This window comes from Tachypleus tridentatus, chromosome 6, assembly GCF_004210375.1.
Source record: "Tachypleus tridentatus isolate NWPU-2018 chromosome 6, ASM421037v1, whole genome shotgun sequence".
NCBI lineage: Eukaryota > Metazoa > Arthropoda > Merostomata > Xiphosura > Limulidae > Tachypleus > Tachypleus tridentatus.
In genome coordinates, this window is record NC_134830.1 from 94,325,632 (window position 1) to 94,353,128 (window position 27,497).

The window sequence follows — 27,497 nt, forward strand, 5'->3', positions numbered from 1 at the left end:
GTAACAGAATATCTATCCACAACGCGGAGAATTAAGATATTGTTGCTGTTTCAGTTTCTCGTTCCTTTCTGGTTCACATCATTTAACTTCAGCAGAAATCTTGACCACGTCTCTACTGTGAAATAGACTGCTTGAAAGAAGTGACGCAACTGCTTTACCATTTCTACCAAGTTTTTCGACTCGACTGCAACATCTATTTACTTTCGAATAACCTACTGTGTTGACTTACTTAGAGAATGAATATTACTAAGAGTCCAGTCTACTTAACAAAAGTTTTAACTTTAGAGATTTAAGGTGTACTAAAGATACCCCATTATAAAAGGAGAGTTCACTTTTACTTGTAGACTTTCACCACATCTGTCGGGTTTTTATCAAGAGCAGAGGTAGATATGCAAGTTACTGCTAAAAAATAGTCATATTACACATCTACTTAACTAAAATCTCAACATCATTTGAGTCTTAATACGCCAACTAAGTTTTTTTATAATTTTTTAACGTTTAGAATTCATTTAATTAACGAATGCCATTATATTAACTGGAAACATTAGAATATAACTGATTGAATGTTAGATTATCAACCTTATAGTTGAAACTGTTCAACTTCGCTCATAACATATCGAAAAGTATAGCTTGATAAGGTCGCCAACGTTAGAGTTTATACTATGCAGAAAGGTGGCAAGATGTGTTTCATTATTGTTTAAAATAATATTGTACTTTGGTCAGGGCCCTGCACGGCCAGGTGAGTTAAGGCGTTCGACTCGTAATCTGGGGTTCGAATCCCCGTCGCACCAAACATGCTCGCCCTTTCAGTCGTGGGGCGTTATAATGTTACGGTCAATCCAACTATTCGTTGGTAAAAGAGTAGCCCAAGAGTTGGCAGTGAGTGGTGATGACTAGCTGTCTTCTCTCTAGCCTTACACTGCTAAATTCGGGATGGCTAGTGCAGATAGCCCTCATGTAGCTTTGCGCGAAATTCCAAAAAACAAACAAACTTTGGTCAGCCAGAACGTTTAATAAGTTGTAAAAATACCTCACTATCAACAAAATTTATACCTCTGTACTTAGTTTTTCATACTAATTTCTAGGATATATATAAACAAATGTGCTCAAAGCGCTTGAGCTGTATCAACCAACAGAAACCTGCCAGCGATTAAAGTTTTTAAAAACAAAGAGAGTTTTCCTCCAAAGAATATATACCTTTTAATTTGCCTTACATGGTAGCATGATAATGAACCATGACCCTAACACTAGGTGCAATTGTTTCATAAGCTTTGCAACAGCTAGGAACATGGTACATCAACATCTTTTATAATGTGGTCAACAACAAACGCTCTGTCATTAGAACATCTAGAGATGTGGTAATTAAAAACAAATGAATCAAAACTTGTTCCTATGTTTAAATGACGCTACATTCTGAACCTACTTCTCTATGTTTACATTTAAACTATGAATTTTTAAAAATACTCTCCTTCACTGACATCTTGAGATTTGTCTTTAAATATTTGCATGTGAACTGTGTTTTTATATATATTTACCTGTGTTTTTACGCAAGGTATCTTTTTACGTTTCGCTATATGTGTGTATGCGGGCTGAACGCTACCCATGGTTCGATCTGATGAGAGTAGCCCACGACAGATGTTGCAGATAACCCTCGAGTAACACTGGGCGCAGTTCAGTAAACTTTTACTTACATTCAGGGATATTTTGAAATTCCTTTTCAATGTTTACATGTGAATTATATGTTCATGCTCTTCCTGTGGCTGTATATAAACTACATATGCAGTCATCTAGAATAGATTGAATAACACATACTCCAAACATGCAAAACTTAAAAAATTGAAAACCCCAATTCTTGATAACGAGAAACCCATTTTGTTAATCCGAAGATGACCTAGTAAGGTCGAAACGTTGTTCTCTGTTTATTAATAAAAGTGTTATTACCCATACCAACCATTTTGAGATACACGAAAACCCTAATTCAGGTATAAGTATTGATGAAACATTATCGAAAAGTTTTATCGAAATCGGATAGTCTGCTGAAGTTTCTGACCAAATAATTTATCATATTTATTCCCATTTTTGTAAGATAAACTTTGATCGAGCTGTACCTGTACTTGTGTCACTTAAAAGAAAAATACTGAAAAATGTTTCTTTCTTAACAAAAGTTAAAAATATACTGTTTATAAGAAGAGTGTTATATTACTTTTCCAGAAGAGGAAGGATTTCCCTTCTAGACTTCAAAATTATCTAGAGAACTACAACTGAAATGCACAATGACCTAACTGATTCCTCGAGTATAACAGGAAGTGTATTTGAATGCCTAGCTTATAATGCGGTCCCTTTCATCAAGGTTTATACTGGAGCTTAATATTTAAAAGAAAGAAACGTTAAAAATGTATTTTTTCTTACAATAGTGTTAAACTTTATAATAACGTTTTAGAAAATACAAATCAACTATCCACGTCTATAAGAATTTCTGAAAATTGTTGGTTATTTTAAATTCTACTGTGTTCATCAAGACAGATTCTATGAACAGCAACTATTTAACAACTGTTATTAACTTCTGGGACAAAACCAGCTTTGTAATCCTTCAAGGTTGATGTGAAATAAAAGTAAAGACCGGCTATTTAAATATATTATAGCCTACACATAAAACCAGGCAACTGCAGAGAGGGAGGAGTGTTTGAAACTACTACAGCTTGACTATACAAAGTCTTACTGACAGAAAGGTCAAATATTATTTACACTCAACTGACAGGCGAATACTTTCACAATATGGTTGTACCTTGATCGAATTTTAAATGTTTATATTTTAGATATCACATTCAGAGCAATGCGTAACTTTTGACTGTTAAGGTAATGATAACAATAAAGTTAATGATGCTGTTCAGTAGGTCAGTGGTAAACAGAGTTTAAATACCAGCGTTAAGCAGAGCCAGGAAAGCTTAGTCTATTATGTAGCTTTGTACCAAATCAAGAAAGTTATTGACTGAGTATATTATGGCAGCTCTGTAATATATATATGTATACATAACAAACTCAGAAAGTTATCATGTAAAACCGTTGGCTATGAAGCGATACAATTAATGTGCGATTTTATTTTTATGGGATCTCAAAAGTACCCGAGCTACTCGAGGGCTATCTGCGCTAGCCGTCTATAAGTTAGCAGTGTAAGACTAGAGGGAAGGCAGCTAGTCATCACCACCCACCGCAAACTCTTGGGCTACTCTTTTACCAACGAATACTAGGATTGACCGTCATATTATAATGTCCTCCCGGCTGAAAGGGTGAGCATATTTGGTGCGAAAGGGATGCGAACCCGCGACCCTCAGATTACGAGTCGAACGCCTTAACCCACCTGGCCATGCCGGGCCTTATTTGTAGTTACTCTTTTAAATGTGTAGAGAGTCAAAGTTCAGTTACCAGATGTCGCTAATAAGTTAAAGTAACCAGAGATCGACTTTAACCTTTTTTTTTTAAATGTAAAAATCAAATATCAAAGCTGTTTAAAGAAATAACTGAATTTGTACTGTATTATACTTTTGACGTCAAGTAAAAGGCACTGCTTTATATTAACAATACTTATCAATATTAGATAGCACAAGCACTAAATATCACCACATGTAATTATCTTCAATGACCCAATTTACTGGTATAGCTCAGTTATAATAATCGGTAAAACATTTCCATGTTCTAGTTGCTTCGTTTCTTTATTCTCGTTTTTTTTTATTAAATGGTGTATTCTCTGTCTATAAAGTTATTTCAGTATTGTATTAAGCATTCGGGTTGAACGGGTTGACTTTGGAATATTCTTTACTTACCAGAGGTTAGGAGGTTATGCTGCCTATCGTACAAAGAAAACGAATTTACCCACTGAATTCGAGCACGCTTTCTTATTTCTATTAACTGTTTTACGATCTACGAGGACGACTTGATATTTGTAAATCAGTGTGTATAGTTAAACATCAATAAATCTCAAGAGAAAAAAGCTGCAAGATTAGACAAATCCAAAAGAAAGGAAATATCCAGGCATCTGCGTATGTACATGCACTGCATTTGTTTTATTTGTAAAATAAAGATTTTATAATTGTCATTTAACATTCAGACTTTTTAATTGCACAAACCTATTGTTATTTGTAAACCTATCTATCTCATAATCGTAAAGAAAACAGGTTACCTGAGAATACTAAACAGGTTCAACTACGATTTTACTGGTATAGCTAATAGTGGTAAAATAAAAATAAATTAACACATTTCAATAGTGGTATGTAAAGCTTCTAAGCGAAAGGTTTAAAATATCATATAAAAATACAAATTAGGTAACGATAGCTGTAAAATAAGGAAAATGTTTTTATCTTTAATACAACTTTTTTACCACTTTGATATTTCTAGATGTTTGTAAACATATATCTTGTTATTTATACTAGGAGAAAACGTAAAACTTTATCACGTAAGTTATATATAATTTCATAGTTTAATTTATTAAGCGCTGAAAAGAATGATGTTGCACGTTTGAAAATAATTATCTAACATTACTGACTATACCATTCACAACTGTTGTGTTTCACATGTTACTTAATGTCGAATATGTTTCTACCTGTCAAAAGACTCAGTGTAGAAAACCGATCAAAAACGATTCAGTGTAATCACTAATTTTCTTCATAAAATGCAGTAGTAGTTAGTGAGATTAATTGTAGTGTTAATTGTACTTTTTATTTCAATGTCTTTGTGTAATTCGTATAAGATTAGGGAACATAACTGAGATTTACGAGCTTAGTAAAATGTATTTCAAAAGAGGAAGTGACCTAACCGATCATTCCAAGGGTTAGAGTTTTACATTTTCATCGATAACTTTTGTATACGGGAAAATACTATCATCACTTCGCAGATAAGTTGAATCTCACATTATCAATGCTGTACCATATCTTATTAAACACAATAAAACAAACTATTTAAACATAATTCTAGTGAAACGTTTCAGTGAGGACGACGTTAACAAGAAGAGATAGTTTTAGTGTTTCAGAATGCAATATTTTATTTAGTTCTTTTCTTCGTTTTCCAAATAAAAAGGTAAAAACGCGTCTAACCTTTCATCCACTTTTCTCGAAACGAAAATCGTGCGAAAAGAGAAATCAAACCACGATAATGCGAAATTTACAGAGTAATAATTTGTTTTCAAAAACTAGCGTTAAATTTCTTCCCATAAGTACTATATAACCACCAAACATCATCGAGTTATAGTACAGTGTAATCAAGAAACGTAGCTAAATTAAAGTATTGTGTAACTACTAGATATCCTTGAGTTAAATTGATATTCTGGTCATTACCAAAACTATGAAACAGCAAAAAATATATCAATTCTAATATATGAAACGTGCGATGTTAGAAACGTGGGCTACTAGTTGAGCTTGTAGGATGTTTGTCTTTAATCGTAATATGCTAACCAAAGGGTTTGGCTAAAAATTAGAGAGCCAAATCAACCGTGGGTGACGGTGGTTAGGGCGTTGTATGATTCTCACACTCTGTTAAATAGTTACATAGTTTCTGAAGTGGGTAGTTGTAGTGGGCAGATGAACAATCAAACAATTAGAGGTCGTTGAATATGGAGGCACAGTAAACACTTTATGTTACAAAGTTCCTGTACATTTAGCAATTTAATAGAGAAGATGAACAAACGCAGTTAACATCTTCACTCTCAACAATTTTTCTTTTTGAATACTGAACAACTAACTATATGTTGGTTAGTCAGATATCAGAAACGACAGAATGTTAATTTATATTAATGAAGGTTACCCTAGAGATATTTCAATTTGTTTTTGTCGGAGAGTATAAACATTCAGCGTATATTTATCAAAACTGGAACACAGTATTTTTATTCATTATTGTGAGGTTAAATCCTCAGGTATTAATTAAGAGAGACAATAAAGTACAGAAAATGTAAGTCTTATATAAGATTACGAACACTACAAATTTGTGAAATACAAAAAATAAATAAATATATAAATAAAATAATCGACACATGATATATATTTCAAGTACACATCGAAAAATAGACAATTCACATTCAAATACGATTCTTATTTAATGCTCAAGTTGACAACTCCCTGAAAGATAATAGAATTTTGTTCCAATATCTGTTTTCTGTTTTACTTGGAGTGTGTTTCTGTGTCACATTCGTACAAACTGTTTTTCGTTATTTACTAACCCAGGTGGCTGGCTCAGCGATCAGTCTGAGAACTCATAACGCTGAACACATCAACTTTCGGCATCAGCGGTGGATTAAACACAGCTATTGTGCTTAACTACCCTCTGTTTTCTGTGTTTTATTATGACCTGGTTATTCTTATTTCTTTTTTTATTGCCTTGTGTGTTTTATATTTCTCGGTGAGTGTTATTATTTCTCTTATTTATATGAGTGGTTTATTATACTTTTTTTCCCAGAAAAAAAGTACATTAAAACTTTTAAAGCAAATGGAACTAAAACTAACTCGATTAGGCTTTTGTTTTAACTGAACAAAGAGGAAAAGAAATTATGTATTGGTCTTTCATTGTATCTTTTATTTTTGTTAATATCGGGGACTAATTACCAGTGAAGGCACTACAGTAAGTCAATTGGTTTGCAATGCAAGAGAAAGGGTTTCGTTATTGGAGGTAGGTAGCTTTGCACATAACAACAAAAAAACGAAAATGCCAATTGATAACGAACGATTCTAAAAATAATCAGCGATCTCTATTTTCCATTGAAATTTTACCTATTTATTTATATTTATGCTAGTCGTCCCTAATTTAGCAGTGTAAGACTAGAGGGAAGGCAGCTAGTCATCACCACCCACCGCCAACTCTTGGGCTACTCTTTTACCAACGAATAGTGGGATTGACCATCTCATTATAACATCCCCATGGCTGAAAGGGGGAGCATGTCTGGCGCGACGGGGATGCGAACCCGCGACCCTCAGATTACGAGTCGCACGCCTTAACACACTTGACCATGCCGGGCCCATTTATATGTGAATGCGTGCCATATCGGTATTGAAAGAGAATGAACATCAATAAATATAAAACCAATCTCCTTCCTCAGAAAGAGTTTATCATCTGGTGTCACATAACCTGAAAGTGCAAAGAAACGGCCAAAGGAAAGAAATCGTTAAAATTTTGGTGCCATTTGTTAGACCGTACAGGTGATCACAATTTTCTTTTCCTTTGAAATGTGTTTTCCTAACGTATTTTCAACGTTGAGCTGATTGGGCGGTTTCTACAGTAAAATGCATGATTCCAATCTTTACATTTTAACATTCATCAGACTTGTATCAGCTATGCACACAACTTCCAGAATTCGTTTATTTTAATCAGAATATCTATTAGGCTATCAAAACAGCGAAGCAAGTTAAAAATGATTAAGCACATGACGTAAACAAAACAATTTCTTTTTCATACCCCTAATTTAAAAAAGTATTTTATGTTATATTTAAATGAAACTTATTTCAAGGTCTGCTGTAAATAAAGCACTTGCTCCAAGAAAACAATACAACAACAAAAAAACAGCTTTAAATACTATTTGTTCTGCTCAGGTAATTATGTCTCTCTAGGTAGTTGGACTTCTGTTACTTGTGCAATACTGGATAAAAATGACAAATGCGACATTAATCAATGCCAAAGAACGCGTAATGTATTGCATTAGTAACTGAAGCACCAAAGCTGCATAATCTAATTTTTGTTATATGTCAGTATGAAGATGTGATTATTCCGAACATGTTCTACTGTTACTACATTATCAAGGCCATAGTATAGCGAAGGTCAGTTCTAAACACTTCTTCCAACTTGTTTTGACATAAAGCACCATAAAGTTGTTTAAGAAAGTCGTAAGTTTCGGTTCCTTACGCCTGTTCTATAAAGCTAATTCTAAACCAATCTTTAAACATTTATTTGTACAAAAATGAATTATTTTACATATAAGTCGCGCTTAGTCAGATAAACAGAATTGTACTAATAGATAACATAAATTAGGTGAGACTGTTTCGAGATTGTAAATTTTTCCTTCTTCTCTGTCCTGTACAATTTTAGGTAAAGAAGTGAAAAAAGGTTCAGGTATTTTTAATTTGTAAGAAACAGCGATAAAAACAAAGAACTGCATTTAGAAAAAATAACAGGCTATCGTTCTCACCTGTGCAGCAAGCTATAACAAATATAAACACTATCAGTTCTTTATCTTGACCTTCGAAGAATTCAATATGAACTGAGATGTTTAGAAATCCATCAATATAGTGCACCCCAGTACCACAACAGTATATTTGTGGACTCATACCGCTAGGAACCGGCTTTCAATACTAATAGTGATCAAAGCACAAACAGCCGATTGTGTAGCATTGTGCTTAATTCCACACAAACAAAAACATTAACATATTCTGGCTTATCTCTTCAAGCACTAAAACTTTCCAAACCCTTGACATATAGAAATGAAAATACTCAAACAATAATTTGATATTATTTCTAATATATCAATAAGGAGAGGATTTGTAATCGCTTGGTTTAAGATATTTCAAGTTCTATTAATTACGTCTTTTAACAGTGATTTTTAGTTGATAAATCACTTTTGACAAATTAACTTTTACATATGATTAAGATAAGAAACAAACCACACAAATTTCACAAATACAACAAAGGCCTAGAGACACTTTCACAAATATTCTCAGTGGCATTACTTTAAAATATAGAAGAATTGTTTACAGTGAACCAGACAAATATGACACATAAGTACTTTCATCAGAATTCAAAGTATGATTGTGGTAATTTATAGTGTATTCTGAGTTACATTAAGCACTCTGGTTGTTTCGTAGTTATAAAATTATTAACAGTATCACTCCTTCCAAGCATAGGTGAAAAAGAAGTAATCGTTTCTGATAAGAAAAAGACCCACCAGAAATCTTGTAGGTTTGTTTGTTTTTTAATTTTGCTCAAAGCTACATGAGGGCTATCTGTGCTGGCCGTCTCTGATTTAACTGTGCAGATAGCCTACTTGCTTTGCGCCATAAAACGCCAAACCCACCCACCCTCATTTAACAGTGTAAGACTAGAATGAAGGCAGCTAGTCATCACCACCCACTGACTACTCTTGGACTGCTTTTTTACCAACGAATAGTGAGATTAATCATATTTTATAACGCCAACATGATTGAAAGGGCTACTATGTTTGGTGTGATGGGGGATTCGAACCCGTGAACCTCAGAATACGAGTCGAGCGCCCTAACCACCTGGCCATGCCGGGCAATCTTGTAGGAATAGAGGAGGCTGACAGATGTAAGTCAGTTACGACACACTTGTTAAATGAATCGAAATATTATTATTAATTGTTTATGAGTGAAATTAGGAACGAAATTTTCAAAAAAACAAAGAGTAGGGGTACTCATCTGGGTGAAGCGTATCTAATTTTGAAAAACAAAATTATTTTTAAACATGAAAAACGATTTGTGAGACAGCAGGTGTTTTTCATGATTGATGGCTTGTTTGTTTTTCGTTTATTATTTCCTTAAACTGCTTAGTTTATTTATAAGTGTTTAGTTGCATTAAAAGACTAACTCACCTTTTAGATAATCGTTTATATTTTGAGTAAATATATGTGTGTATGATGAAACTAATAGCAGATTCTCTAATGGTTACGTACAGATACTATTAATGTAGTGTGTGTATACTGATGATCACGGGAGGTTATAGTCACGTGACCTGCTGTGTAAATAAATACCCTGCATCATTCATGTACATGTTGAAATATACAATTATTGTTGTTTATCGTTCTATAGTGCAAGGTATTGTTTGAATACCAAATATACTGAATTTTTATTTTTGTTTTTTTCATGATTTTTTAATATTGTTACAAGTCCTGGCAAGGTACTTGTTTTACTAGGTGTTGAATTCATTTCTAACTGTTGTTATTGTGAATAAATTACGTTTTTATTGTTGAACCATAATTGTAGTGGCGTATTAATTTTAGAACGTTAAAGACAGCCTCCCAAATAAGGCACGTTACTAGTACCGCCTTAAAAATAAGTTCTGATACTAAGTACCACTCTACCAGTGAGTACCATTATAATGTTGTCACCGAACGAAACTGTGTAAAAAATGTTTCAATCATTCGGTGTATTTAGTGCCGACAAGACCTCTTGTACAGTAGCAGTGATCTTCAATCCAGCTAGAATATGACAAACATAGAAGTGGTTGAAAACAAAATTAGCAAAAACTACCCGCCAACGACTGTTATGATGTAAGGTTTATAGAGTTGGCGAATTGTAATTTTTATGTTCAATTTTGTTTGGGTTACAGCATTTCAGAATTAATGTAGAGTTTTCAACACTATTTATTATAACACCACATTATTAACGTGTGTTTTTTTAATTACCCTCTCATTATTCGGGAAAACTGCTCAACCATCACACTCCTAGTAAGACGATTTAGTGGATCTAGTTATCCAAATTAATTAACAACACTTTACTATCTTCAACAATAATTGTCTAATTGTTCTATAAACTCTCTCGCTTCGTATGGTACTAGAATTTACGATAATTTCTTTTTTCCGACAAATATCACTTTTTCAAACGATTAACATCATTATTCGCGAAGAAAAGCTAGTACCAGTTTTTCTGGCTGTCTGTTGATGGCATGATGACCAGTGAAAATAAAATTATTTAAGATGAATGTAACGAACGACACTAAATAAATAAGAAACGTGTATACAAGTGAAATTTCTCGTGATTTACTCGAATACATTTAACAAACTAGAGTTTCGACCTTTGAATAGTTCAGCAACTGGCATTTTGTTCATGTTTTTCAGAACATGAAGTAATGTTTATACTGTGTAGAATAAGAAATTATTTTCATATTAACCAGTACCTGAAGATTGGTTAATGAAGTTCAACGTATATTTTTCATACATTGGATCCATTTGTTCAGAAAGTGAAATTTAATGCATATTGTTCAAAAGCTGAAGTTGTGCATACATTGTTTAAAATGTCAATATTTGCATGTCAATCTCGAGCACATTAAGTACTTCAAGTCATTTGCATATTATTGAAGACGTACAGGTCCTCATATTATTAATGTTAGCTTTTGTTTTGGTGTGTTTGTTTTAGAATTTCGCACAAAGCTACTCGAGGGCTATCTGTGCTAGCCATCCCTAATTTAGTAGTGTAAGACTAGAGGGAAGGCAGCTAGTCATCACCACCCACCGCCAACTCTTGGGCTACTCTTTTACCAACGAATAGTGGGATTTACCGTCACATTATAACGCCCCCACGGCTGGGAGGGCGAGCATGATTGGCGCGACGCGGGCGCGAACCAGCGACCCTCGGATTACGAGTCGCACGCCTTACGTGCATGGCCATGCCAGGCTAATGTTAGCCTCCATCAGAGTTATTAACCCGTCATTTGGGTGGCATTGGTGCCTTCATTACGTTACACTGGCTTTGCAGCTTTTAAGAGGTATGTCTACCTCTAGTGTAGGGATGGATAACGTTCAGTCTCTATGCTGAAACCTTCATTTAGTACAATCAACTATAATTACAACAAGCTACATTAAGTTCTGTGTAAACTGCTCAGGAAGTTTGGTTTTTTGTAACATATTTATTCTTAACATTTTTATTTTATGCCGTTCAGACATTTAAGTGAGAAAGCTAGTATGGTTTAGTTTATGAAGTTTAGTTTTTGTAACATATATTATATTTGTTATTGGATTGTTTGTTTGTTTTGAATTTCGCTCAAAGCTACTCGAAGACTATCTGCACTAGTCGTCCCTAATTTAGAGGCGTAAGCCCAAAGGGAACCAGCTAGTTATCACCACCTACCGCCAACTCTTGGGCTACTCTTTTACCAACGAATAGTGGGATTGGCCGTCAAATTATAACGCCCCCACGGCTGAAAGGCGAGCATGTTTGGTACGACGGGGATGCGAACCCGCGACCCTCAGATTACGAGTCGCACGCCTTAACACGCTTGACCATGCCGGGCCCACCCCTTTTTTTTTAAGACTTGGCAGTATTTTTGGTTTTAAAGACCTTATGGAGACCCCAAACCAGGGGCGCTCAGAAACGTTTGTTTCTCTTCAGCCCCGCACATGGTTGAAGGTTAAAGACCTCTCGATGAGCAAATTGGATATTTGGATAGTTTCTGAAAAATGTCTTGCGGTTGGTTGGTAAAAGTCGTGTAGAAGACAAACGAAGTCGGAGGAGAAAGGGAGGGACGACGCATGAAGTAAAGGAGTGTAGAAAGATATAAGAATAGTACAAGACAGGATAACGTACCTCTTTTCAGGGCTTGGGTATAGACATACCCAATAATTTTGCTGTGGGGTGAAAGGGGAGTGCCCCGAGAAAACCCACTTTCACGGTCAGGGCGCCGAATAAGCTATCCTAACCGTGTCTTAGATAGCAGGGAAATTTGCATCAAATGATTAAATGACAAGAGGGGCTGCTCGTGTTGGAGCCTAGCAGACAACTTTCTAAGTTCGGGTGAGCAACTTTGGCTCTCTAGTCTATCAGCGAGTTTCGAATGAAACATTCTTGCCAAAGGGGACTGACGTATTTCTTCATACCATGAACTGAAGTCTTGGTCAATTTCTTGGTCAATTTCATAGGTCTGCGATGAACATGGTTGCGGCGAATGAGGTGTCTGAACTTGTATAGGTAGGTTATCAGGGTGTTCCTCTATTGTTTGGGAAAATTTATTTCTTCTGGGCACTTTGACTTGAGTAGCTTGCGAGATGGCAGAGGGCTTGTCTGTTGTGGTTGATTTGTCCGCATAGGTAACTTGAGTAGTTTGTATCTGGGACAGCGTTTTCGGACGAATTGGAATAGATAACGTCAGAGTGAGTTTGGTGAGATATTGTGGTTATTCGTTGCTTGGACAGCGGAAATATCATCGGTTGTCTTAGTGTGGTTATGGATCTTCTTGGTGGAGATTTGGGTTGAGTGGGAAGGCGGTTTTACAGGAAACGAACTGACAATAGGCTGTGGAGGATGGATGCGAAGTTTAGGTGAAACAATGGGCGGCACAACAGGTTCTGGTTGCTTGGGTAGTCTAGGATTATATGAGCGACGTGTCAATGAAATATGACACGTAACATATAAAATTCCAAGGAGAAACGCCTATTTTAAGTCAGTTATGTAAAATCTAAAGAGCAAATAACTACTGATGCTCATGGCCAGGTGACTAAACCACTTGACTCGTAATCTCAAAATCTCTGGTTTGAATCCCTGTCACACTAAACATGCTCACCCTTTCATCCGTGGGAGCGTTATAATGTAACGGTCAGTCCCACTATTCGTTGGTAAAAGAGTAGCCCAAGAGTTGGCGGTGGGTGATGATGACTAGTTGCCTTCCCTCTAGTCTTACACTGCTAAATTATAGACGGCTAGCGCAGATAGCCCTCGTGTAGCTTTGCGCGAAATTCAAAACAAACCACAACTACTAATGCTTACCAGTATAATAACTCACTGCACGACAATTTTTTTGAAAAGTTTTGCTTCCTGAAAAGTTTAGCTGATTGTGACAGGTATCTGGTGGGTATGCACAAATATAGTTTTGGTTTTGCTACATCACATAGGAACTATGAGAAATAGAGAGTTAACTGTTTACCGGCAATAACGTATTTAATTGCGTTTATGTTTCTAATACGCTATTAAGTTCAACATAATTAAAAATGTTTTGCTCCTGATTTTCGTTTGTATTCATGTCCGGTGCATCACGTTGCAGTGTCCAACAGTAGTCAACAAGCATTGACGGATTCCAGTTGCCCTAATATCGTTTTTCCATTGTAGCAACGTCCTGGTGAAACCTTTCACCGTGTTCATCACTGACAGCACCGAGATTTGCGGGGAAGAAGTCCAAGTGTGAGTGGAGGAAATGAACCTTGAATGACATGTTGCACTTCATTGTTTTGTATGCTTTGTGAAGTTTGTGTACCAGCTGAATGTAATGTGGGGCTCTGTAATTGCCAAGGAAAATTGTCAACAACGTCTTTGAAGGCTTTCCAGGCAATCTTTTCTGGCCCAACTAACAGATCTTTGATCCACTTGTCACTCATAGCATGTCTGATTTGAGGGCAAACAAAAATGCCCTCTTTGATCTTGACCTCAGTTATTTTTTGGAACATCTGTTTTAAATAACGAAAACCTTCGTCTTCTTTGTTCATTGCTTTCGCGAAATTTTTCATAAGTCCCAATTTTGTGTGAAGAGGAGGCAAAAAAAATATTTACCTGGTCGACAAGCGGTTCATGCACCATATTTTTCTGTCCTGGAACTAACTTTTTACGGAGTGGCCAGCTCTGTCTAGAATAATGTGACTCTTTAGCACGACTGTCCCATTCACAAATGAAACAACAGTACTTTGTATAGCAGAGCTGCAGTCTCAGTAACAGAGCAACGACTTTCAGATCTCTACAGATATTCCAGTTGTACTTGCTGTACTGGATGTACTTCAGCAACATTTACATGTTCTCGTAGGTTTCTTTCATGTGTGCTGCATAGCCAACAGGTATTGAAGGGTGAACGTTGTCAATGTGTAACAGAACAGCTTTGAGACTTAACATTAATGAATTAACAAAGAAAAGCCACTCTTGCGAGTCATGATCACAACCCAAAGCAGAGAACAATCTTTCGATGTCAACACAGAAACAAATACTGTGAATTTGTGCAAAGAATTTGGTTATATCATCTTGGCGGCTTCAAGAAACAGAAATTTTTGTACCTGGTGACAGCAAACACCATTCCTGCAGTCTCGAATCTAGCAATTCGGCTGTTGCTTTTGACAGACCCAAATCTCTGACCAGATCGTTTAATTCTGACTATATTATAAGATGTGCATACTGAATTGTACATATGAGAGAACATATATGTTTCATCATTTGGTTCGTCTAAGGTCCATTCCTCTGGTGGTTTTGGAATTGGAAGACGGTCGTCATGTGGCACGAGTCTCATTGCTGAAGGCATATTAGGGTATTCAATTGACTTCTTGTTTTTGGCAGAGAAACCAGACACATTAGTCAAGCAGAAGTAACAGTCCGTCACATGGTCTTTCCGTTCTCGCCATATCATCGGGACAGCAAACGGCATTGTCTTTCGAGTGCCTCTGAGCCAAGCTCTCAGACAGACAGCACAAGTCGCACAACAAATGTGAGGCGCCCATTCCTGGTCTTGATCACCAATTTTACAGCCGAAGTACAGATGATATGCTTTCTTCACAAGAGCAGTCATTGAGCGTCTCTGATGAACAAACGTATACTCGCCACAAATATAGCAGAATGTATCGCGGCTGTTACGACATTGACGAGACATATTGACCGACACCAATCGTCTTGTAAAACGTCTATAACATCTAACTTACTTGTTACAGTGCTACTGAGGCAATGTTGTATTCTGAAACAATACGTACACACTATAAGATTTATATTAATCCAATAAGCAGCATCTGTGTATGCAAGCCACTTTTATAGCCTGCTGAGACAGTGTCAAGGTGGCTCAGGCATGCCCGGGTTGCATACTTTCACAGAACAGCTTCCAACCTGGCGTGATTTCATGTCTGGACATGCCGTGACTCTCAGATTACGAGTCGCACGCCTTAACACGCTTGGCCATTCCGGGCCAGTACAGAACGAGAGAAGGGTGTGTGTGTGTGTGTTTTTCTATGGGAGGCCACCTGCTGAGTCCATAGAAGAGAATCGAACCCCTGATTTTAGCGTTGTAAGTCCATAGACTTACCGCTGTACCAGTAATAGTAGAGCATCTACAGAAAAAATACTTGAATGAAAGTTAATAGTATATCATCTAGAGAAAATATCCTTAATATCAAAGAAATAAACCTGAACTTCATAATCAGTAGTATAAAATTTATAAAACAAAACTACTATTAATAAAACTGTGTAGTTTGTAATCAGTAGCACTAAAATTATAGAAGAAAATCCGTACAATTTAGTGTGAGTTTTCTTATGGCAAAGTCACCTCAGGCTATCTACTGAGTTAACCAAGGGGAATCGAACCTCTGAATTTAGCGTTTTAAATCTGTAGACTTACCGCTCTAGCAGCAAGGGACCTGCAATTTAATAGACCAACATATAAAGAAAACTCTACTTCCTAACCAGTAGCACTAAATAAACCTCTACTGTTTAATATTCTAACAGCTATAGAAAAATATTTATAATGAATAACAATAAATATATATAAATCCATACTATAACTTTTGTAGTGTAATATCAACAAAATTCTAAACTAAGTAATTTGGTAAGATATTGTCAACAAAATAAACCCTTAGAGAAGACAAACTTTGTTAAAACTTGCTAATAAAATGATAAGAAAAAAACCCTTCAAACTTTAGGGTCAGTTGTATAAACTGTGCAGAAGGAACTTCTAGAAAAGTGAATAAGGACACCCTTTGTTTAAAGTTAGTTGCAAAACAATAGCGGAATAAACTCTTACATCATATTTAGTAGTATGGTATTGAGAGAACATATATGAATGATAATAGAGTTAGCATTACAGATATAAATACTAACTGAATTGTTAATAGTACAAGTATTAAAAAGCCAATTTTCAAACGTTCAGTATGATATAGGGATTGTAGTGAAAAAATGTACTGAAACAAAGTATATACACAAAACTATACACAAATATCTGTATAAATGTATAAAGTACTGGATCAATCTTATGGTTATTAGCCGCTGTTAGACTGTATAGCACTATTCAGCTTAAATATTTTTACTCAAACCTTGATTACTGCAACTGACAGGAATTCAATTTTTAAATGTAAATAAGTTATACTTGAAAAGTTTAGCTCTTTTTATAGTGACTTTTCTATGTATATTTATCCATATCTTGTTTTCAATGTGTTTTGGCATTATCATCTCCACATCGTGCTTAAAGTTTTGCAAAATCTTTTATTAATTGTTTTTCCTTTTTGAACTATTTCAGTGAAGTATGTTGATCAGTGAGCAGTTTTCATACTCATAATTTAGTGGTAATATATATTGTTAAAATAATATCAGTTTTGTCAGTTTCTTTATTGCATTTATAGAATGACCACGGATACTGATATCATACAGTTGGCTGAAATAGATTATTACTCGTCACTGGTCATAATATTAGCTACTTAGAACTTAATGTTACGAAATCCACAGTAAGGAAAGAACGTATGAGAAAATATATAGCTGTATCATCTCATCTACACATTCATGTTTGGCTGTATCATTACATACACATATTCATGTTTGTATTATTTTTGACACTGTCATCCCTACAACAGTTTATATTTACGAGATGTTTTTTTTATTATTTATTTTGTAATTTTTTCCTGACTGTAATTTGGTGCATCCTATGAATGTGTGTAGTAAAATATATCATTATGTGTGTTGATTATTTATTTTTACTCTTTCATTTCATACATAATATAGGAATTGACTCACTAAAGACACTGATAATATAGTTCACAAAGTATCGAGTATTCTACATATTGCAGTCATATATTGTTTGTCTGTTATCGAATCGTAATTCCTGTTTCACCCTATACTTCTTTTAAAAGAAATCCCACAATTATGTAAGAAAGTTTACTTCAACAGGTAGTGCCATCATAATCTATACTAAAATTATATTTTCTTTTGCTCATACCGTGCTTAATGATAGCATATTTACAATTGCTCTAAAATGCCTTTCTGCCGTATTCAAGCCATTGAGAAAATAACAGTTTTTTGGTTTTTTTTTTGGTTAGCGTGAGAAAAAGAAAAAGAAACACTGGCTCTTCATCTCCTTCTCTGTTCTCCACTTTAGCAAAACTTTTCAATGATATTAGGAGTCACAAATCATGAAACAATTTACAATGGAAATTAGGTGCTCAACTAAGACATTTTAGCAGCTATTTGCTAGCGTTATAAAGTTGAATGTCGCAGCGGTTTCCCGCTAAGACAACGTTAAATCTTCAGCTTTATAACTCTAAGATCATTGGTTCGATTTCTCTCAGTAGACACAGCAGAGAGCCTGGTGTGGCTTTGCTGTAAGAAAACACACATGCGGCAGCTATTTTTTTTTCGACCATCCCTACATACTAAGCACTACTGTGCATAGTTAGAGTTTATATTCATCTCGTTACATCTTTATAATATCAAGAGAAGAAACTTGTTAATTTATGTAATTGTAATCACAAAAGACACTCAATATTTTACATCACTGATGGTAATAACATTGAAAAGTTAATGTGTTTCAGTTTATCGAAAATTTAAGTAGATGATTCCAGACTAAGAAAGTTTACGAAATGAAACCATATGATGATAAATTATTCACAGTTATTAATCTTATTTTTATACTTTTATGTTTTCTCAAGGAGTGAACACACTTTTGAAAACTACTAGATCAACGTATATAAGAGCCAGCTTGGTAAGAAATATAAACGACATGTGTAGAGTAACATTTTTTGTTTATGAGAAATGTACTTAAACAGATCGTACTTGCATTTATGAACTATTATGATACATAAACACATTATCAAAAAATATAATATAGTTCGCTGTCTCGGCTAGGAGTTCTGATTGGGCCCGGCATGGCCAAGCGTATTAAGGCGTGCGACTCGTAATCTGAGGGTCGTGGGTTCGCATCACCGTCGCGCCAAACATGCTCGCCCTCCCAGCCGTGGGGGCGTTATAATGTGATGGTCAATCCCACTATTCGTTGGTAAAAGAGTAGCCCAAGAGTTGGCGATGGGTGGTGATGACTAGCTGCCTTCCCTCTAGTCTTACACTGCTAAATTAGGGACGGCTAGCACAGATAGCCCTCGAGTAGCTTTGTGCGAAATTCAAAAACAAACAAACAAGGCGTTCTGATTTATAAAATACTTGCACAATACAGGTAGGAGGCGATGACGTTCCACGTGAACGTTCATTCACGGAATCAACACGTGCATGTTTGCTGAGGCTGAGCACAACTCAAGGCCACAGATGTTAGTTTAATATGTTAGAAAAGTCTCAAATAATTTAAAATTTACTATTTAACATCTTCATAATTTATTTGATGCATGTGAATACCCGAGTTTTATAATTAATTATTTTCTTAACGCATTCAAAGATTGTTTATTTGTTGGATTTCTCAGAAAGTTACACGAGGGTTATGAGTGAGCGCTGGCCGTCCATAGTTATGAAATCACAGATTAGAGGGAAGCCAGATAACAACTTCTTCGCCCATCGTCAACTCACGTAATACTATCGTCAGAGTGAATAGTGGTATTTGTTCGTCTCATTTATGGCTCAAAAGTGTAGAGTACGATGTTTCTGGCTAGCTAGTAACGGGATCCTCAGCTCTAAATTATTGCATACTGGGCTGCGCTGGACTCATGTTTGGAGAGATCTAAGTAGTTTACACTTGGAAATTACAGCATTTTATACATAAAGAAAAAAGAACAAGTTCGTTTGATACTTATACAAAAAAAGTGGTTAAAAATATGAGATGCTAAATAAACACATTCTTGATGACGAGAAACCCACTTGAAATTGAAATGTATCTCAGAACAGCTGGTATGGATATTAACACTTTCATTGATAAAGAGAGAACAACGTTTCAACATTCCTAGGTCATCTTCAAATTAAGAAGGTCGAAACGTTGTTCTCTCTTTATCAATGAAAGTGTTAATACCCATACCAGCCGTTCTGGGATACATAGATACACATTCTTGATAAGTTACTTCAGTCACTAGGGGTATAACACACATACCTCTACACTTAATAAACTCGTTTTCTTTAACATATTTGGGGACATTTGTAACACGATGTTTATTTTTATGCTGCAGTTCAATGAAAAACAGAATTCTACTTTACAAAATGGGGAAATGCAGCTTATAAAAATGAAAAATGTAAGTAGTTAACAAATTTAACACTAGTTACTAAACTTTAACGTGATGAATAATGAGGTATTTTATTATTACAGATAATAATCAATTTAAAAAAAATACATAAAAAACATACGTAGTGAAACTTATAAAATAATAACTTGTCAGACAGTCTTAATCTGTAAATGAAGTTATAAGAGTTCGTACATCAGAATTATGCATTATATAAAAACGATCCACTGGTATATAGTAAATAAAACAGAATTTCCTAAGTTGGTCCCTGAAACATTGATCTACTTTCAAGTTTTGTATCCCAGGAGTTACTTGTATGAAATAGGTTGAAGTATATAATGGTTAGAATTCAATCCTGAGAGTGAGTCAAGATTCCACCTGTAAGATCTCTCATAGGTTTCAAGATAATTTTTTTCCTTATTTAATACAGTCGATATATGTAGATGAAACTGGTATTACGTGAAGCTTGGAGAAACTATGTTAGAGTATGGCTCTGGTGGGTCAAGTAATTCATTTAGTTTTAATTCGGTGTATAATGAGAAAAACAGCAAGAAAACTTACCAAAATCACAGTATTAAAACCATTATACGAATTGATAAAACACTAACATCACACAGTTTTATGAAATAAATTATAAAGAGCAAACATGAATTATTACTGGCTATATACACATAATATATTTTTATTTATAGTGTTATTCTACTTTTCAATGACATAATACAGAAACACAATTCTGCTTGAAATAAAAGCTCTAAATGTACAAGAGATCTTCGCAACATTTTGTGTCAGAAATTTGATTAATAAATAGTAATTATTCCATAAGTAAAACAAATACTACTTATACTTGAAAAACATTGTATAATGTTACATTTGTAATAAAAATAAAAGTTATCCACTGATTAAATATAATTAAAGAAAAACAACAATGTTCACGGTAATACTATAAAAAAGATCTACGCTTATAATTAATAGAAAAAAGACCACAAAACTAAAGAGATAGGCAGATAGTATACGTAAGTACATTACTAACACCAATACCTTCAGAGTTAGTTATATTCACTATTCTATTAGATGTGAATTTTGACACAAGAACTCAGTGCAATATACATGCACATAGTGCAAAGGGTAACCGTGCAAACGCATAAAAATAACAAAGATCCATTCTACATTTCAAACATATATATATATGCGTTTTTGTAACTATGTAAGAAAATTATCATTTCTAAACCATAAGCATAATAAAAATTAATAAGTAGACATTAAATGAAATATCTTTTGTTTTGTTTTGTTTTGGAGGCGGGTTATAAGAGAGAGAGATGGCTTTATTTTCTCAGACAAATAAAAAATCATTGAATTTACTTTTGTTTCGAATTAAGCAAATTAATGAGATATAAAATAACACCTGTTCAAGTAAACATCTTTTATCTAACTTATGACCCAGAATTAATAGGTTAGGCATCCCTTAAACAGAAATGCCTCTAGCGTTTTAAGACCTGGTTTAAGACTAGAACGGCACAACTCAGCTATCCTTAAGCTATCGGGCAAATAGAAATGCAAGCAATAGGGTCAGTTTGCTGGCCGCGAATGATGAATCAATTCGGTCACTGAAATTACGATAAACTTACGACATTTTATTTTTCTTCTCACTACGAACACTTATAAACAATATTTTTTATTGTGTCTTCTTCCTTTCCTTAAGTATAAGGACAACTTTTATATATTGTATATGTTTAGGTTTTGGTCTCATTATTAGAGGTAATATGTCATACGTTTTGATTAATATAAACGTAAAAAATAGAGCGAAACTAAATTAAATATTTAAATCTTTTACTTCCAAGTTTCACACCAGTATGCTTTATAGCTAAACAAGCTTCAACTTGACATAACATTATTTACGCTACTCTTACTGAATTAAAAATGTGACCTGAATTTAATATTGAAGACGTTTGCAAAAGAGATTAGAATTTGCAACTGATTCATGAGGTGGAAAATGAAGTTTTGTAATAGATATTAAGAACGTGGTAATACTAAAAACATCTTTAATAAGGTTTTTGTGTTTTCTTAAAGCAAAGCCACATCATGCTATCAACTAAGTCCACTCAGGAGAATCAAACTCCTGATTTTAGCATTGTAAATCCGTGTACTTACCGCTGTACCAGTGGAGGGCCTTTAATACGAACGTACAAGAATTTCTTTAAATAAATAAACGTTTATGCCGCACGTTTTATTTATTGAATTACAATATATTATAACCATTTAAATCTTCTGTCTAAACTTCTGATTAAATATAAAAATGCCCTCCGCTGGGACAGCAGTAAATCTACGGATTTACAATGCTAAAATAAGGGGTTTGTCGGACACAGAAGGTAGCCCAATGTGGCTTTGCTATAAGAAAAACGCACAGAAACACGAAAAATCGCTTATTGCTAATGTTTGTTTTTTTGTTATATTTTTGTAGTTCGAACTATTGTTTATATTTTTTAAATATTAACGCCGATGATGGAATTTAAAAAGTTCCAAAATATCGTACTAAAGATTAGAACTTAGTATGAAAATGTAGAATTACTTGGGCATTTCCCCTTTACAACAACAAAACATTCAGTTAGTTCTCATTATGGACCTTTCCATAAATTATAATACAGTTTTTGAAACTCTTTCCTTATACACCAACATTAAATTAGGCGACTCTTGTTGAAACATGAAGTTTTTTTAAATCAATGGAACACAGTTGGACAAACATTATAATAATATTTTCTTCGTAAACATGAAATTGATACGTATCAATTAAACAATTCTCAGAATATTGTTGAAAAGTTATCATACTTTCAATATTATTGAACACAAAAATGTTGCTACCTGAGAAAAATTTTCAAATTTTATAAAATAGATGTAAACCCATCATATCCTAGACGATAATATAGTGTGGGTTTGGAATTATAAAATTTGGTCAGGCAAGTACTAATTCTTTGTGGTTTATTAATTGAAAAGAATTAGACCAACATTTCTTGTCTCAATAAATCACTCTTAGAACCAAATAACGTTTTTTTTTTTTTCTGGCATCCTTGTATGTATTATTGCTAAATCTCCACACATTTCAAGAAATTAAAATAATAAAACTAAAAGTGCTTTATCAAGGTTTTATTATCATTTATTAAGAACTGCTAGGACTTTTTTAGGAAACCAAGAAATAGTAAGAAATAACAAAGGTAAATTAATATGTATAGTTATATCTTGACTCTATGAACAATCACTTATGTAATAGTATTAATACCTATAATTGTATTTTCCGTGTGTTATAGATTTCAACTAATTATTTTATCGTAAATATTGTTAAGCAACACTATTTAATAATTTATCTAGTGTTATACAAGTAACGAAACCGAGGTATTTTGATTATTTAATTTATGTGAAAGTTTTAACCCTTGACTGTTAATTCGATATTCGTCATAATTTCTGTATTGTTAATAACTTTAATATTAGATGCCAGCTATTGTCATGATTATTACCCAGATACTTGTTTTAAATCAGTGTTCCATAGACAAATGAATTTGGATTGTCCAGTACATTAATGGCAGAAATAAACGACCTTATAACACTAAAATGTTTTTATTTAATTACACTCTCAATGTTTCGCTTTACAGCTTCTTCAGGAACGTTCACTAAAACTCAAACCGAAACTGACAGTACAAAGCTTCAAATAGTTTCAATAAAGTTTCGTGATGACGAAACACACATTTAAAGTAAAAATGTATTCCCAAGACGGCACTTTAATTAAAATAAAGTACAGAACAACGTTTCGACCTTCTTAGGTCATCTCGAGAATACATAAATAAAACTTTGTACTGTCAGTTTCGGTTTGTATATTAGTGAACGTTCATGAAGAAGCTGTAAGCGAAACGTTTTGAGTCTAATTAAACACAAACAACATTTTGGTGTTATAAGTATTAATGTCTTCTACACACCACTATTCACTTCAGAAGTTAAATAATAAGTGCTCAGTACATTGTTGCTAGGTGAAGGCTCCGGTAAGAGTGCCAAAGCTCAAAATAAATGTAATTTAGCATAAATAATATTCCACGTATAATTATAAAAACAGTAAAATTGTGGCATCTAATATTAGATATTTAAGTAAAGAAACCCACAAGTGAAAGAGACTCTGGAACTCGAGCTCGTGATCTTTGATGAGTTCCTATAACCTCTTCTCACATAAAATATCTAACATTACTATAAATTACTTCCTTACGTTATCTCATTAAACAACTATAAGTCTATGTTAAATTTCTATTATTTGATTTTTGTATCTATCATAATGTAGTAACATGAGAAGCTTTATAAGTTAATACTGACGAATACCGCTTACACTCACTCAAGATTTGCTCAGTGATTAGAGAACTGGTCCTGTTAGTTAAGGGTCTCGAGTTGAAATTTCGATCCTATAGTTGGTTTTCACTTAAAGTATCTGGTAAATATATAGTAGCGATAGAACAGCGGTGTCCAACAGTTTTCGTGTGTTTTTTTTCATAATCGCGAAAACTGTGGAGAATAATTTAACATTTTTGCCACATGAAAAAAAGGACACAAAAACTGTGTTTTTTATAAATATAGAGGGGTAGAGGTCGAAAAATGCGCAATGATGTTTTCACTTATTTATGATTGAATTAATTATATTTAAAAAGTAGGTGGTAGAAGTAAAGCCCTCTTTTGCCACAGGCCAATAGCCGTTTCTCTACATAGGGCTAGAGGTGACCGTGTGGGACACAATGGCGATAGAGCTTTGCTAGAAAATGACTGTATTAGCAAAACTTTGTTAAACAACTTGTTTCAACAAAACACCTTTAAACAGCACACAAAAACAATACAAATTTGGTATGTTAAATATATCTTTCACATTTCTCATGAAACATTAATATTAGGCCCACTACATTTTAAAACATTTTAAATCTAGGCCCTTATTAATTTTCAAGAATTAGAAGGGTGTATAATATTAGTATTCCAACACACACTTTTTATCAATCCATCGCTGAAGACGCGTTTCGCTCAATCTTGAGTTCTCCAGACTGACGTGAACACAACAAGCACAGCAGTTATCAGAACATCATTTATACAAGTTAGTTGTTGCAACAACAATAGTTATAGTGTTTACGACTTTTACAAACCGGCGAAAAACGGTTAGAATTACATTTGTCATAAGTTCAATTTCAGTTTTAAACATTACATTCTTTATCCAGTTCCTTAAGGATTTTCAAGAATCAGAAATGTGTCTAGTAATAGTATTTCAACCATACTATATACTGTAATAGTATTTCAACCATACTATATCTGTCATATTCATTGTTGTTTATTACTTATTGCTTGTTCAAATCTCGAAATATGAGAGTAGTAACCAATCACTAACTAGTACAACGTCTATCTCAAGTGCTAACGAAACCAAGTGAGTTAAACTATTGCACAATGTTACATCAGATAAATGTCTTAAGATGTGGATTTTGAGTTTAATTACGAACCTTTTGACAATTTCCTTTGTTAACGGCTAGTTGTACTTTACCATAGGTTCCTTGTCCTAGTCTTTTGATTATTTCGAAACGTTGCTTCAGTTGGTGCTTGTGTTCGTGTCTTGATGAAGCAGGCATGCCTTTTTCAAACACGTTTTCTTCAACTTCCATTTTAAACGTTCAATACTTAACTGGGTTGATTCACGAAATGTAATAACAGTTAGTAGAAAATAATGCAAATATAATTTCGGAGGTTTAAATCTAAACTATAAAAATGCCGCATAAATTAAATGGATCTTTCACAAAAACTGAGCATTTCATTTAATGTTAAATCTCGCGAACAAATCTCGAAATCAGTTTTAAAGGAAAAGCATAGGCCACTATAAATATGTCAAACAAATACATGGAAAAAAGTTGATAAACAAAACAATGGTCACATACGGTAAGGCGAAAGTATAATAAAAAGAGGCAAACCCTCAGCTACGCACTAAAAACTTGTTATACAACGGTGTTACTAGTAGCCGGACTGAAGGAGTTTGTGTTAGTTACCGTCTGAGGTCTACTTATCGCTCCTACCTTAGTCGTTACGGTCCTTAGTGGCAACCTTTTAACCTAACTCGGTAACGTATAATCCATAATTGAACACCTTTCTCGCATCTGATACGTTTATTAGATATAAAAACAGCTGCATACTTGTATTTAAAACCATATCATTCATCCCGGCACGTTGAAAAGACACATCGGGCCTGGCGTGGCCTAGTGCGTTAAGGCGTGCGCTTCGTAATCTGAGGGTCGCGGGTTCGCGCCCGAGTCGCGCCAAACATTCTCGCCTCCCAGACGTGGGGGCGTTATAATGTGACGGTCAATCCCACTATTCGTTGGTAAAAACGTAGCCAAGGAGTTGGCGGTGGGTGGTGATGACTAACTGCCTTCCCTCTAGTCTTACACTGCTAAATTAGGGATGGCTAGCACATATAGCCCTCGAGTAGCTTTGTGCGAAATTCCAAACAAAAAGACACGTTTGCAACAGTGTTCTAAACAGAATGAATGACGTGACTCATTCTCGTTATTATGTGCTTTCATGTGTCAGTTGTTAGCGGAACTCGACAAAACTTTGGTTCGTGAGAAACGAAAGAGAAATACTAAACTAAATAGTTTACACAACACACACACAAGTGTGTATTCACCTGATTACTAGTTTGTGTTGTTAAAAAACTTACAGCACATGTACAAAAGCATCATTGATAGACTTTTTAACCCTTCATCATTATGTTGTATTTAAAATAGTAATTTTCTCTATCATTTCATCATTGTGTGAAATAACACACAAGCTGATCAAATATTGGTTTGTTTGACATATTTTCAGCCACAAGAATCCCCAGGACACCTTAAATTAGTATTATCTTAACTAATGTTGACACTGCCCTCTAGTGACGATTTTAAGAGTTTCAAACTTATATTTCTTAAAATTAAACCATACGAACTGATTATTAATATTGCCTTATAATTTTCATTTTCATAACGTATTTTAATGTATTAAAATATATTAGAAAGGGCATGAACGCTCTTTGTTTGCTGAAGAGGAAGCTGTAGCGAAACACTGCTATAAATGTTTTCAAAGTATTTTCTTACAAGGTCAAGTCATATATTTTTAAAGGAAAAGGAACGTGTTTTAACCGATTTCTAGGTTGAAATGTTGTATTGTATTTTGTACGTTTACAGTGTCTGAATCACTTTTGCAATTATGGATGTTAGCAGTATTAACTGTTAACTATGCAATTATTTGTGTTAGTGCTATTATACATTGCAAAACTAATATGTATGTGTTTGTCTGAACTATTAAGTTAACCTGGAAATAACCTACAGACAGATGTATTAAAGCAATAAAACCAACGTTTAATACTACATGATCAATTTAAAATGAAACTGTATCCAGTCTCAAAATAAAATACAAGTTGTTTAGTTAATAAATTTACTGTATAAAAAAAATAGCGTGAGACTGCAAACAGTCTCACACACTTTACAGCTTTCGACATATTAATAAGTGTAATATAGAATTTCTATATAACGCCTATATACAATTTCAAAAATCACATGATAAAATTTACATTCAATTCAGTTTAAAGAATTTCACGTCATCTATTAACAGC

The 27,497-nt window shown here is 34.2% G+C and overlaps 1 protein-coding gene across 3 annotated transcripts in view; it reads right to left on the minus strand.

The window, feature by feature from the left end:
• LOC143253072 (uncharacterized) overlaps window positions 1-26,662 on the minus strand; it is a 72,257-nt gene extending 45,595 nt beyond the window's left edge. Inside the window, exon 1 of one of the 3 annotated variants that reach the window (XM_076506269.1) lies at window positions 25,360-26,662. In XM_076506269.1, coding sequence (XP_076362384.1) covers window positions 25,360-25,518 — 159 coding nt within the window. In that variant the 5' untranslated portion in view covers window positions 25,519-26,662. Of the gene's footprint in view, window positions 1-24,221; window positions 25,109-25,359 lie in introns of those variants that run through there. The other 2 variants (XM_076506268.1, XM_076506270.1) reach the window with 2 other exon arrangements.
• Window positions 26,663-27,497: the final 835 nt, after the last annotated feature.